Raw genomic sequence first — 12,810 nt, forward strand, 5'->3', positions numbered from 1 at the left:
TTTGTGCCATTATTCCTCTGTCTGTCATGATCAAGATGGTATTGGTTGCCCTTTGCCTACTTCTCCTCCCTCTACTTTCACCCCACCCCCATGCTTCCAGACCATGGAATCCATCCAACTACAACAGGCACAAACACAGAGACACACACCAACAACAACAAAGCACAGTAACTTCCCTCAATAGCTCCCATACTGTACTCAAGCATTCAGCAACCTGAAAACTGCTCTACTGAGACAATTAAACCAATAACTCACATGCAACTCCTAAAAATTATTTAAATAAATTGATCAGTAGATCAGTATTTTACATTTTCCAAAATTAATGAAGCAGTGGATATTTTGCCATTTATTATAAATCAAATGGGGATGGTTTTCCATTCCTTTTACGAAAATTACTAAGTAATTATTGGACCATATACACTGTGATAGTAATTTGTATGTATAAGTTTTCATCACGACACAGATATCAGTTTCCTGGTTTAAGTATTTTCCTCAAATGTTACTTTTGCCCCTTTGGTTTTTGAAGGAATATTATTACTATACACACACACACACAAAACTTCACTTTTCTTTTTCCCCACTTTTTATTCAAGTTCATTATAAGATAAAATACAAATAGAAACAAATATTAAGAAAATTAAAGAAAGAAAAAGAGAATTGTAGAAAGAAGTGAAAGTTTAAAATAAGAAGTTTATCTATACAAGTACTGCACTCTAGAAACCTAGAAAAAATTCAGGTTGGCAATTCAGTCTTCAAATCATTCTTGTTAAAATGTTTTAAAATGGTTCCAAGACAGTTCACAAGGCTTGAAAATGGATAGATAAATTAAAATATATAACATTCCATAAAAAGTCTTATATATGTTTTTATATATATAGTTTTTGTTCTTTATGGTAAGCCTGGCTGAAGCCGCTAGATTTCAAACTATGCTAAAATGCAATAGTCTCTTCCTGTCAGGTTTGGGCCACTGAAAAATGCTGCTTTACTCTGTGATAAACCACACGACACAATATTATTTCCTTAATATTGAGCAGCAGATGTATTAGTCACTGTTTTGTTCTATACTAAATAACTATCTTTTTTTTCCATAAAAGGACAGTGGCATTTCCAGCACCCTTAAGTTCCTCCCCTCAGAAGAAACCCTTCAGAATTGTAGAGATACTCAGTAAAATATATTTTAAACTAAAATGCTAGCTGTGAAATGTGCAACCAAAAGTTTCAAGTGGATTTTCATTTCAATCAGCATATTACAATAACTCATCAGGCTAAGTCTTCACTAAAGCCATTTTTGGGGAAACTCCAAAACTTATCAAGATCAACTTTTTAAAATTTCTGAAAGCCTGACTTGATTTTGAATGCTGATAAGGCCATTCCTGACCTCAGTGTTAGTATATGACGCTGTTATAACACAGGAATACGACAGAGCTGATTAACCTAACAGAAGAAAGAGAGATGGACAAAAAGCAGGCTGAGCAAAAGGACTCATCATCCTAAAGAGAGAGGGGGGGAAAAACCTAGAAGCAAACAGAAGAATATCAGTGAAATCCTTAAAATTCTGAAGCATAAGTTCTTTTGAGTAAATATGTCTAGATACTTCCAAATAAGTCTTTTGTTGTTATAATTGTCATGCTTCGGTCATAAAATCTTATAGTACAGTCTGACAACTATATTGTTCACTCTAAGTTTTCAATGCTTTCTCCATATTTTTTATTTTTAAAAATGGAAAAACTTCAGTGATAGAAAATATCTATCCAGAAGCACCGCACTTTTAGCTGATCACTAATTAGATTGAAAAATGTTCAGTTATATGATTCTATTTGTTTTAGCAACTATAGGAAAATATTGCATTTATGCAGCCTTGTACTATAGCTTGCAAAAATAATTATTTGCAGACTATACAGTAGGCAACAATTCAGTACCACATAAATAACTTTCTGTACTAACTTTCTCTTATAATATTATTGTAAGGATTAATATAACTGTACTTTACAAAATCCAAAGTTGTACATAAATATAAAACATAATGCTTAATATGAATTATTATATATTTATTAATTATGCAATAAATAAAATGTCACAAAATAATCATTTTTAACATTTCTTTTACAGTACATACTGTACAGTAATGATTCTCTAAAAATGAACTTCAGCAATCATACTAGTGAAGTAAACATTCTTCTTGCTCAAGCAATCATTTATGTACCAGTGTTCTTTATTGGAGTTATCCTAAATGTGTTTGCTTTAAGGGTATTCTGTTGCAAACTGATAAAATGGACTGAAACCAGAGTATATATGGCCAATTTAGCCATAACAGACTGTCTATTTCTCTTCACTTTGCCTTTCAAGATAGTTTCTAACGTTTTTTATATATATACAATATCTATACCTACATACATGAACAAATTGTGCATGGTTTTTGAGATTGCATATTTTATCAACCGATACATGAGCATCTTTCTTATTATCATCATTGCACTTGATAGATACATCGCCATAAGGTTTCCTCTCCAAGCAAAGAATATCAGGTCTCCTTTAAAGTCAGCTGTTGTCTGTGGACTTTTCTGGATCATAATTATAAGTATTGTATTTGTATCCACATATGTGGATAAAGAAGAGAAAAAAGCAATTTGCTTTCAAACAAATTACAGAATACCATCAGTGCCTTCTTTTGCTGCAGTAATATGGGGATTTCTTATACCTTTAATTATCTTGAGTTTCTGTTCTGTTCAAATAATTAAAAAACTCACAAGGAAGAAAAAGATCCATCTTCATGAAAAAAAGGTCATTCAGAAAGCAATCAATATAATTCTGGCAAATTTGACCACATTCATCATCTGCTTTTTACCACTTCATGTTGCATATTTCATTATTTACATAGATTTGATTAATGCTAGTGATGCTAAACAAAACCTGTTTCTAAATGTTGTTATTATTCTTGCTAACACCAACTGCTGCTTGGATGCATTTTGTTATTACTTTGTAAGCCAGGAATTTCAGGAGGCTTCTTTAGTACTAAAGACACAGAATCAAGCGCCTGAGAATCAAGATACTAAAATTATTTAGGAAAGCCACGCCTCCATGAATAATTCTGATACTTTCAGATCTCTCTGGAATCATCTTCCTCCTAAAAGTTTTTATTAGAATTTTCTTCGTGCTCTTGATAAAGTACAGCTCTGTCTTCTCCATTAAGGTATTCATATGAAGACAACACATTCCAATGTATATGCAATATACATTACAAATTTCAGGAAATCAATTTGAAATGCAGATTCCTTCCTGGAAATGTTGCTGTTTCATTATCTCATCTAATTAATATCTCTTATTGTTTGATTTGTTGCTTTCTTTTTTATATAAATATTTTATTAATTTTCTAGTTTTACAATCAAATACTTAATAAACAACATATTGTCTGGGTCCATTAGTAATTCAGCGGTATATGTTAACTTATTCAGTCTAGATCCAATATTACACCATCTAATGTTTCCTCTCTTCTTCTGGTGATACCTGTTTTCCCACACTAGGCAAATACAATTTGTTGCTTTCTGATGTATCACATACCCCAAATATATATAGCATGTGCTTTTGTACCCTATTTTGTACCCTACTTGACCCTCCTTAATAAACACTTTTCACTTTGCCTGATGAACTTGTAATTCATGCTGTTGAAAGGAGTGAAAAAGCCACTTTGCAAAGTTAATCTGTCTGTTAAATTCAGGGATCAAATTTTGTCAGTTCCATGCCAAACTTGCATGCCTGAGCTTTAAAGAACAATAAGCACATGAAATTTCCGTGTATTTGGCTTCCTTTTAGTGGCATATCAAAAATTGTTCTACACAGTAAAGATAACATTTAAAATGTCAATTTTTATTCATATGGCAATAGTATACATCACTTTTCATTAGCTAGAATTTGGATTTTTTAAGCATGTGTTTTAATTTCAAATAGTTCCATATGTGACAAATATTTTCAACTACTCCTGCTTAATGCGAGGTAAGTCAATAAAAAGACTCCTCTTATTTATGATGTCATAAGCAGCAGGATGACATGGCATGTTTTACCAAATCCTGGCTGGGCAGTTGGGGGCTGCCCTCTCAGAAATATACTCAGTTGGGTTTAGGTTTTGCCCCAGCTAAGACCACAGGGCAGGGGAGGGGGGCTTGTGGTGTCATCCAGAATCTCTGGTAGCTCTCAAGCTGTTGCTTTCACAAGTTCCCAGTTGTGAGACTCTCTCCTGAAGTTAGATTCATGGGAGCAGTTGAGATTGTTGCTTCTGTACCAGCCTCCCTGTTCCATAGCAATTCCCTGCTTGAGCTGCTGGAGACAATCTCAGGGCTGGCTGTGGAGTTCCCCAGGCTTGTGGGAGACTTCAACTTGTTGTCCCTGGAGTGGACCTCTAAAGTGGACCTCAGGGGCTACCACAAAGAAGAGGAGTCAAGCTATTCTCCAAAGCGCCGGAAGGCATGACAAAAAGCAACGGATGGAAACTAATCAAGGAGAAAAATAACCTAGAACTAAAGAGAAACTTCCTGACAGTTAGAACAATTAACCAGTGGAACAACCTGCCTCCAGAAGCGGTGAATGCTCCAACACTGGAAGTTTTTAAGAAGAGACTGGATAGCCATTTGTCCGAAATGGTACAGGGCACGGGTCGGCAACCCGTGGCTTCAGAGCTGCATGCGGCTCTTTGAGCTATCACCTGCGGCTCCAGAGCCTCCTCCGCCATTTGGAGAGATAGGGGGGAGGGGGGGCACTTGCACTTCCCTTCTCTCTCTCTTATGCGGACTTCCCCCTTGCAGGGCTCCTGATTGGCCCTGCGCCCGGGTGCCCCACCCCCTGGTAGAAGTGTGGCCAGGAAGTCCCTTTCCCGGGCTGGCCCCATCCGAGGCGCACGTGGCCGTGGAGCCTCCCGGGGAAGCCTCGGGATCCCCGCTGGGAGCGGCCTGCCACAAGCCTCGGCCCAAGAGAGAGCAGCCCCTGCGATCCCCAGTCAGCACCTCTGTTGGCCCCACTGGCTGGGAAGGGGCGCCGGAATCCTGGCTGCCAGGAAGGAAGAGGAAGATGCAGCAATGGTGGGAGAGGAGAGCCTCCTCCTGGGACTCGGCACCGCCAGCGGCTTCCTTGCCCTCCTCCTCCTCCCCTTCTTCCTCCTGCTGCCCCCCGGGCAGCTCGGGCGGGTGCTGGGGCAAGAGGCGTGTCCTGGGGGGAGCAGACGGGCCAGCGGAGGGGCTGGTCAAGCAGAGCAGCCACAGCATTGCGGCCAGGGCCAGAGGCCCACGCAGCACCGCCCCCTGCCATGGTCCGCCACGGCTACATCCGATGGGCAGAGGGCTAGTCCAGGCAGCACGGAGACCTGGTTGGGGCGGCGGCAGCAGCTTCCTCACCCTCCTCCTCCCCTTCTTCCTCCTACTGCCCCCGGGCAGTAGTCCAGGTTGGGGCGGTGGCCGGTGCCAGCATCACTCCCTGGGCAGCCAAGCTGGCCTGTGTCTCCCCAAGCCGGTCTGGGTAGCAGTCCTGGCTGGGGTGGCGGCTGGCGGGGGCATTACTCCCTGGGCCATCCCTGGGCAACTGAGCCAGCCACGCGTCTCCCTGAGCCTGCTCATTACCGGCAGCGGTGGTGCCATCTGGTGCTGTTTACACAGCTGTTCTTCCACGTGACTGAGATAGGCAGCACCGCTCCGCTCTTGTTTCCCTGGACCAGAGTTGGAGCCGCTGTCTATCTCAGTCATGCTGTCCATTGACTTCCATGGAGACGCTTGGCAATGGCCGATTGAAACCGCTTCAAGGATTGAGCTGCGGGATGGCTTTGAGTGGCAGAGAGAGAGAGAGAGAGAGAAAGAGAAAGAGAGAGAGGGAGGGAGGGAGGGAGGGAGAGAGAGAGAGAGGGACGCAAATGCGTCTCCACAGGAGAAGCAGCAAGGGCAGGAGATGAGGAGGAGTCAGCCTATGTCTGTGCACGCACGCAGACTTAAATGGAGGCTTCCAAACCTGACACCCATACACACATGGATGTCTGGGGAAAAAGTGGGCGTGACTATTCAAAGACCCCCACTTTTCCTTTCTTTCCTCCTCTTTGGTAGTGTTGACTTCTGCTCCTCCAATCCTGGTTGCTCCTCGCAGTCCCTGCCTGAGAGTGGGGAGCAGCTGCCTGCTGGGCAAGCCCCAAAAGCTTTCTTCCTCTCCCCGATCTTGCCTTTCTTGCTCGCCCTCTGATAGAGGCATCTGCTGGGTTTCCTCAACCTCCTCCCCCCCACACTTTATTTTAATACCACCACCGCCTCCCTCTTTCACAAAGTTGACTTTCCGGGGACTTGGACCTCGCTTCGCTCCTGGAGTCACTTAGCGTAGCTTGAAGGAGAGGCTGCCTGCTCCCACCTCCTGCGAAGCAGAACTGCTGCTTCCTCGCCCTCCCAGCGAAAGAACCCCAGAGAGGTGAAAGACGTCCTTTCTCCTACTTTCCGCTTCTCATCCTCTCTTTTCCGAGCACCCCTCCCAGAGCGAGCCAGAAGCCTCAACTCCAGCCTCCCACAGCAGATTGAGATAGGCGAGCCTGAGTGGCTGTCTGCTGCTGCCTCGGAAGATTTGCCGCAGCAGCTCTTTCTCCCCATCAGCTTCCTCCTCTGCTCCCTGGGAACCTTCACGCCGAAAGGCGGAAAGAAGAAAGTCCCAGAGAGGAAGAGCAGGGGGGGAGCAGCCTTTTCCGAGAGGAGAAGAAGCCAGGACAGAGCTGGATGGGGGCAGAGCCGGTGCAAGTCTCACCTTAGGCTCCACTCTTTAATCAAGCACTGTTCTGTGCGCATGTGCGCGCGCGCATGCGCGCTCACATTATGCAGCTCCCAGTTTTTTCTTTTGTGAGGAAAACAGGTCCAAGTGGCTCTTTCAGTGTTTCAGCTTGCCAACCCCTGGTATAGTGTTTCCTGCCTGAGCAGGGGATTGGACTAGATGACCTCCAAAATCCCTTCAAACTTTATTATTATTATTATTATTATTATTATTATTATTATTATTATTATTGATCATTGCACAGTCAGCCAGATGTTCAGACTGGATTTGGCATTTTGTCTACCTATCGAGTCCTTACCAAGGACCTGGGATAGGCAGATGTGGATGTTTGATGGTATTACAGATATCGTCGCAGGATGGAAGCAGTTCCTAGTAAGGCCGCCTTTGGCAATTGACTAATGGCATTTGTCAATGCCAATGGTGTTCAAGTGGTGCTCAAGTTGTTTTGGGATTGCACCCAAGGAGCCTATTACTATTGGTACTACCCTTGCTTGCTTTTGCCACAGTCTTTCTATTTCTATGTCTTTGTATTTTGTTATCTTCTCCAGTTCTTTCCCATTTATTCTGCTGTCTCCAGGTATTGCCACGTCCACTATCCAGACTTTTTTGTCTTTCTTATCGACAATTGTTAAATCTAGGGTGTTATGTTGCAGCTGCTTGTCTGTTTGATTTCTGAAGTCCCAGAGTAGTTTAACTTTATCATTTTCTATGACTTTCTCTATTTTATGATCCCACCAGTTCTTGCTTACAGGCAAATAACATTTCTTGCAGATCTTCCAATGTACCACTGTTGCTACTTTGTCATACTGCTGATTGTAGTCAGTCTGTGTGATCTTCTTGCAGCAGCTTACCAGGTGGTCCACTGTTTCTTCATCTTCTTTGCATAGACAGCACTTACTATCTGTTGCTGTCTTCTCAATTTTGACTTGGTTTGCATTTGTCCTTAAGGCTTGGTCTTGTGCAGCCAGAATTAGTCCCTCGGTCTCTTTCTTCAATTTTCCTGCTATGATGATGATTATTATTATTATTATTATGGGGCATTGGAGTTCAAGACCACCGTCATAGCAATTGACCTCTCCCAGATCATTTTTGGCCCAACTTGGGACAGTGACCACATTCTGGATGTGGTTTTCTTGTCTGGTAATGTGATCTGAGAGAGGAGCTTGCCTTGGCCCTTCTGTCATAGTCAGATCACACCCTGGTGACTTAGAGGTTCCCTTATGCTCGCTCCCTCCATACAGCAGCTGGAACCATTTGATTGGTCTACCCCGGCAACTAATGGTTCTGCGGAGGCCCTGGTAGTTACCTAAAATAGTGAGATGGCTGGAGCTGTGCTTTTTTTGGTCCATCACTCCATTACTTCCCCATAGTTCCCAGAGGACTTGAGGCAACTGAAAAGGAAACACTTAGAATGCTATTGGAAGAAAATGAAGAACGAACATGACCAAACAAGAGCTAGAGCTGCTATCAAGACCTACCTCATAGGTGAAAAACAGTAAAGTGCCGATACTTTCCCACTCTTATTACATTCACAAAATGCCACCCAGCACTCACTTATAACTCCTCAGAAAGGGGAGTTTGGGGTCTCATCTGCAGGACCATGCAGAGAAATTTTCCATGCATCTGGAAAAAATAATCATCCATTTGATACCAAATGTGAGAGTCCTGAAGAGACGCATGGGGAGCATAGTTATCCAGTAATCTGGGAACAGCTTGATTCTGTCAGATCTGAAGAAGTGAACAGGATCCTCCAGAATGTAAACACTACCACCTATGTGTTAGATCAATGTTCCTCCTGGCTGGTTAAGGCTGCCTGGGAAGTTATGTGTTATGTGGGTGAATCCAAGCGATAGTCAATACACCTTTGTTGGAGGAGGTATTCCCAGATTCTCAGATTCCCAGAGACTTTGGTGACCACCTCCTCAAGAAACCATCAGTGGACCCCCTCCCCACTGTTCTAAAAAGGGTAGGTAGTTCAGAATGCAGTGGAGTTACAACTACAAAGGATTTTGGTGGAAACATATTATCTGGACCCTTTTCAGTAAGTTTTCAGGCCTGCATATGGAACAGAAACTGCATTGATCACATTCATAGATGACCTTTAGCAGGAGCAGGATGAAGATGATGCTTCCACCCTTGCTCTTCTTTATGTCCTGGCAGTTTTCCATACTAGCACTGATGATGTGTGTTATCTAGTTTGAGTAACAAAACATCTGCAAGAAAACAACCAAGCTCAGAAAGCACCAAGGACCCCTCATTTCAACCCTGAGCTACAAATATTCTCTTTATTGGCTTTTTCATTGACCATGGCATTATTTTGGGACGACTTAGGGAGTTGGAGTTGAGTGGCAGAGTTCTGCATTGTTTCACCTCAGAAGAAAGAGGCCAATCCCAATCAGTATTGATAGGGAGTAAGAAGTTTAGTTCATAGTCTCTGCTTTGTGGAACGCCACAGGGCTTGGTGTTTCCTCAGTTCATTTTCAACATCTACATGAAACCACTGGGTGAGATCATCCGTCACCAGTATGCAGTTGATACACAATTATATATATCCACCACCAGATGAAGTGAGTGATGCTGCGGACATTTTTTCATAGTGCCTGGAGGCTGGGCACCTATATGAGGAACAACAGATTTCAGATAAATCCTGGTAAAATAGAGTTGCTGGACCCCTCTGCATCCAGAAATTTATTATCTTTGATCTTAGATGTGGCTGACTACCCCAGACGTATCCAGGGCACATGGCAGCTGTGGCTAGGAGGGTACCATTTTCACACTTTCCTGGATAGGAAGGCTCTCTGCTTGGTCACTCATGTCCATGTCATCTCCTGTCTGGACTGCTGCAATGTGCTGAACATGGAGCTATCCTTGAAAAATATCCAGAAGCTTCAGTTGGTATAGAGTGGGCAATCTGGGTGCTCAAAGAACAGTGCATGTAACACTTTGCTGCATGAGCTGCATTGGGTGCCAGTTTGCTTCTAAGTCCAATTCAAAGTGTTGGATATGACGTTTAAAGCCCTACATGGCATGGGGCTAGGTTACCTACAGAACTATCTTCATCATATTGCATCAACATATCCCATTCAGTCAGGCAGGGAAAGTATTTTGCAGACCCCATTAGCTAAAGAATTCTGACTGGCAGGGACCAGGAAAAAAGCTTTCTATGCTATTGCCCCTATCTTATAGAACAGTCTTCCTCCAGAAGGGAGGCGGGCTCCCACTCTCCAGGCCTTTGAGAAAGGTGTAAAAACGTTTCTGCAGCCTTGCATGGGACTCAGAGAAGAACATGCAGCTGTGGGATTGGTTAGTGCCCTGAAAGCCCTTCCCTACTTTTTAATTAACTATTAACTTTTTAATCCTCCCTAGTATTTTTAAATTTAAATTCCATATACTGTTTTTATGTTTTAATATATTTTACTTGTACATAGCCCAGAATTCTCTCAGTAAAGGAGATAGGTGGTTTTAAAAAAAATTGATGGATGGATGGAAGGAAAGAAGGAAGGAAGGAAGGCAGGCTTCTCTTTCATTATACACAACTTAGGGTTAGACAAACCTCACAATTTAAGCAAAAGAGGAAAGTTTAAGTACACAAAACTGAGGTATTACTTTGATGCTTAGTTAAAATCATTAATATACATTAGCAAATTATCATTCCACAGATACAAATCTACTTAACATTATTGCTTAGTCAAAAACATTTCATCCTCACATTTAACACACTAATTATACTTAGTTCAAAATTTAAAAATTATTTTTGACATTTTTTACAGATGGAAACAATTTCTTGTCCTTGCATGGACAAATGCCAGTTGCAACTTGAATTTGTAGTTTTTCCAGGGACATCTTCCTTATTCATATTCATATTCTTCCTTTCTAGTTTCCTTCATCTTCCTAAGCAACATCTCTTTTTCTAGAACATTGTCTACTAACATTATAAATCCAAAATGAGTTTCTGCTTATTATTTTGCATTCCACTTTTCTAGGGTTTGACCTCAAGAATAAGACCTACTATATAGTATATACAGTATATACCTACTATGTTTTAACATAGTTGAAAAAACAGTCAAGAATATTTTGTAATTCATTCTTCTCTTTAATTCTTTTTTTGGGGGGGTAACAATCAGATTCACATTTAAAGGTATAGGAAAGGAAACATCTGTAATATTAATATTATGTACTGCCCAGTAGACTCAGTACCTAATGCAACATTTAAAGCAGTCTTTGTCTTCAGATTAAGTATAAGGCTATATACCAATAAAAAGCAAAAATTTGAAACAACAATATATACAAAAAAGAAGGTATTGTGGAGCTTCTAAAATAATTCATCAAAATAAAAAGCCTCAAAGAATCTTTCAATGAATGAATGTTTTATTCACATTTCATACAAACAGAGTTAGAAGATACCACTAATATCATCCACTCCAGCACTATTCAGTTAAGTGATCACCATTTTTTGATTATGTGAACAAACCGATTCCTAGGGGATTATGTTACTCCATAAAATATTTTTCTGGGCAAAAAAAATGAATATGTATATTTAAAAGTATATTTTTTCTTTAAAATTACACATATTATTACCAAATTAATTTTTTAAGTTTTTGCATTATTTAAAATATTTCATTTTTCTTATCTTCAATGTTTAACAAATTCTTCATAAAATAATAAATAAAATATGCTTAAATGACATGTAAGAGCAATGTTATTCATATCCTCCTCCCAGAACAAAAGCCTAGTAAAGAAATGAGGATTCTGCTTAAATCATTACTCAGTTTCTAAAACAATGAATTTTTTTCTTAATAGTTTACAATCTAGCAATATTTAATTTTCAATGAAAATTATTCATTTTTCACTTTATAGTGTACAATTCTCTTGTTTAACAGCATTGCCTAATCCAGCGATGGCAAACTTTTTAGAGACCAAGTGCCCAAACTGCAACCCAAAACTCATTTATGTATCGTTGGGTGCCGGGTGGGCGTGGCCCATTGGGTGGGCGTGGCTACGGTAACGGCAGTCTGGGTGGGACTAAAAAGTTCAATCAATCAATTCCAATTTTGTGAGATCTTTTTTTTCCAAGAGAAGTGGAAATTGATTGATTGAACCTTTTTTTTTTTCACACAACGACAGAGGCCTAAAGCGAAAAGGTTTTATAAAGCCCAGCTGAAGGCCTAGGACTGGGGCGAGGGCGCACGTGCCCACAGAGAGGTTCGCCACCAGGGCCTAATTTATGGGTTCTAAATATATGATACACGAATCCACCACATTTTGTCAGTTGGGCCACATTTCTAAGCAGTCTAAATAAAAAGTAATTTATAAGATAATTGTGAAGTATTGATTGGCTAAGAATGAGAAAATGAAGTTTCCAAACAGCATCTTACAACAGAAAACAAGTGGAGTTAACTATTTTCTTTGTAGCTGTTAATGTATTCAGTCTTTCAAGAAAGTTTGAAAAGCAATGGCATTTAAAGGATTAAAATATTTTAAATACTAAGACCTGATTCTATTCTGACTGGAATATATAATGCATATTGTCACATACAAAAATACACGTATCAACAATAACCTCTTAGAGAATAACAGATATAGTTATTTTATGGAATACTATTCAGGAAAAAAAAAATATGCTACAATACTTCTATTTCTTTTTTATACCGTTGTCTGTCTGCCTGTCTATCTATCATTCTTGAATATCTATCTATCTACAATATTCTGTCTGAAATTACAGACAGAAGTAGCCTCTCACTACAACATATGAATTCCGGCTCTCAGGAAAGTGTGAAAAATATAGCAATGAAATAATATCTCAGAAAGTATCAAGAATCACACAGCAAGAGATTCCACTTTTTTTTTTAATTTAAGCTTGCGGCAGGAAAATCTATGAAATTTGGATCCTAACAGACACTCAGTCGATATCCCTCAGCGGAGAAGCCATTTCCCGCTCAAAATTCCACCGATTTCCTCCACTTGAGGATCATCCCAGATATTTTTTTTTAAGAACTTGTTTAACCAATCAGCTTCCAGGAGTTAAACAGC

General features: G+C 40.6%; 1 protein-coding gene across 1 annotated transcript; it reads left to right on the top strand.

Annotated features, from left to right (window-relative positions):
* Positions 1 to 2,139: 2,139 nt before the first annotated feature.
* On the top strand, positions 2,140 to 3,063 carry LOC120308466 (G-protein coupled receptor 35-like). The gene has a single exon (XM_039344549.1). It carries the CDS (start codon positions 2,140 to 2,142, stop codon positions 3,061 to 3,063), a length of 924 nt encoding a protein of 307 aa, XP_039200483.1.
* The last annotated feature ends 9,747 nt before the right edge of the window (positions 3,064 to 12,810 follow it).

Source organism: Crotalus tigris, unplaced genomic scaffold, assembly GCF_016545835.1.
Source record: "Crotalus tigris isolate CLP2741 ecotype Arizona unplaced genomic scaffold, ASM1654583v1 scf7180000017933.3771270, whole genome shotgun sequence".
In the NCBI taxonomy this organism is placed as follows: domain Eukaryota; kingdom Metazoa; phylum Chordata; class Lepidosauria; order Squamata; family Viperidae; genus Crotalus; species Crotalus tigris.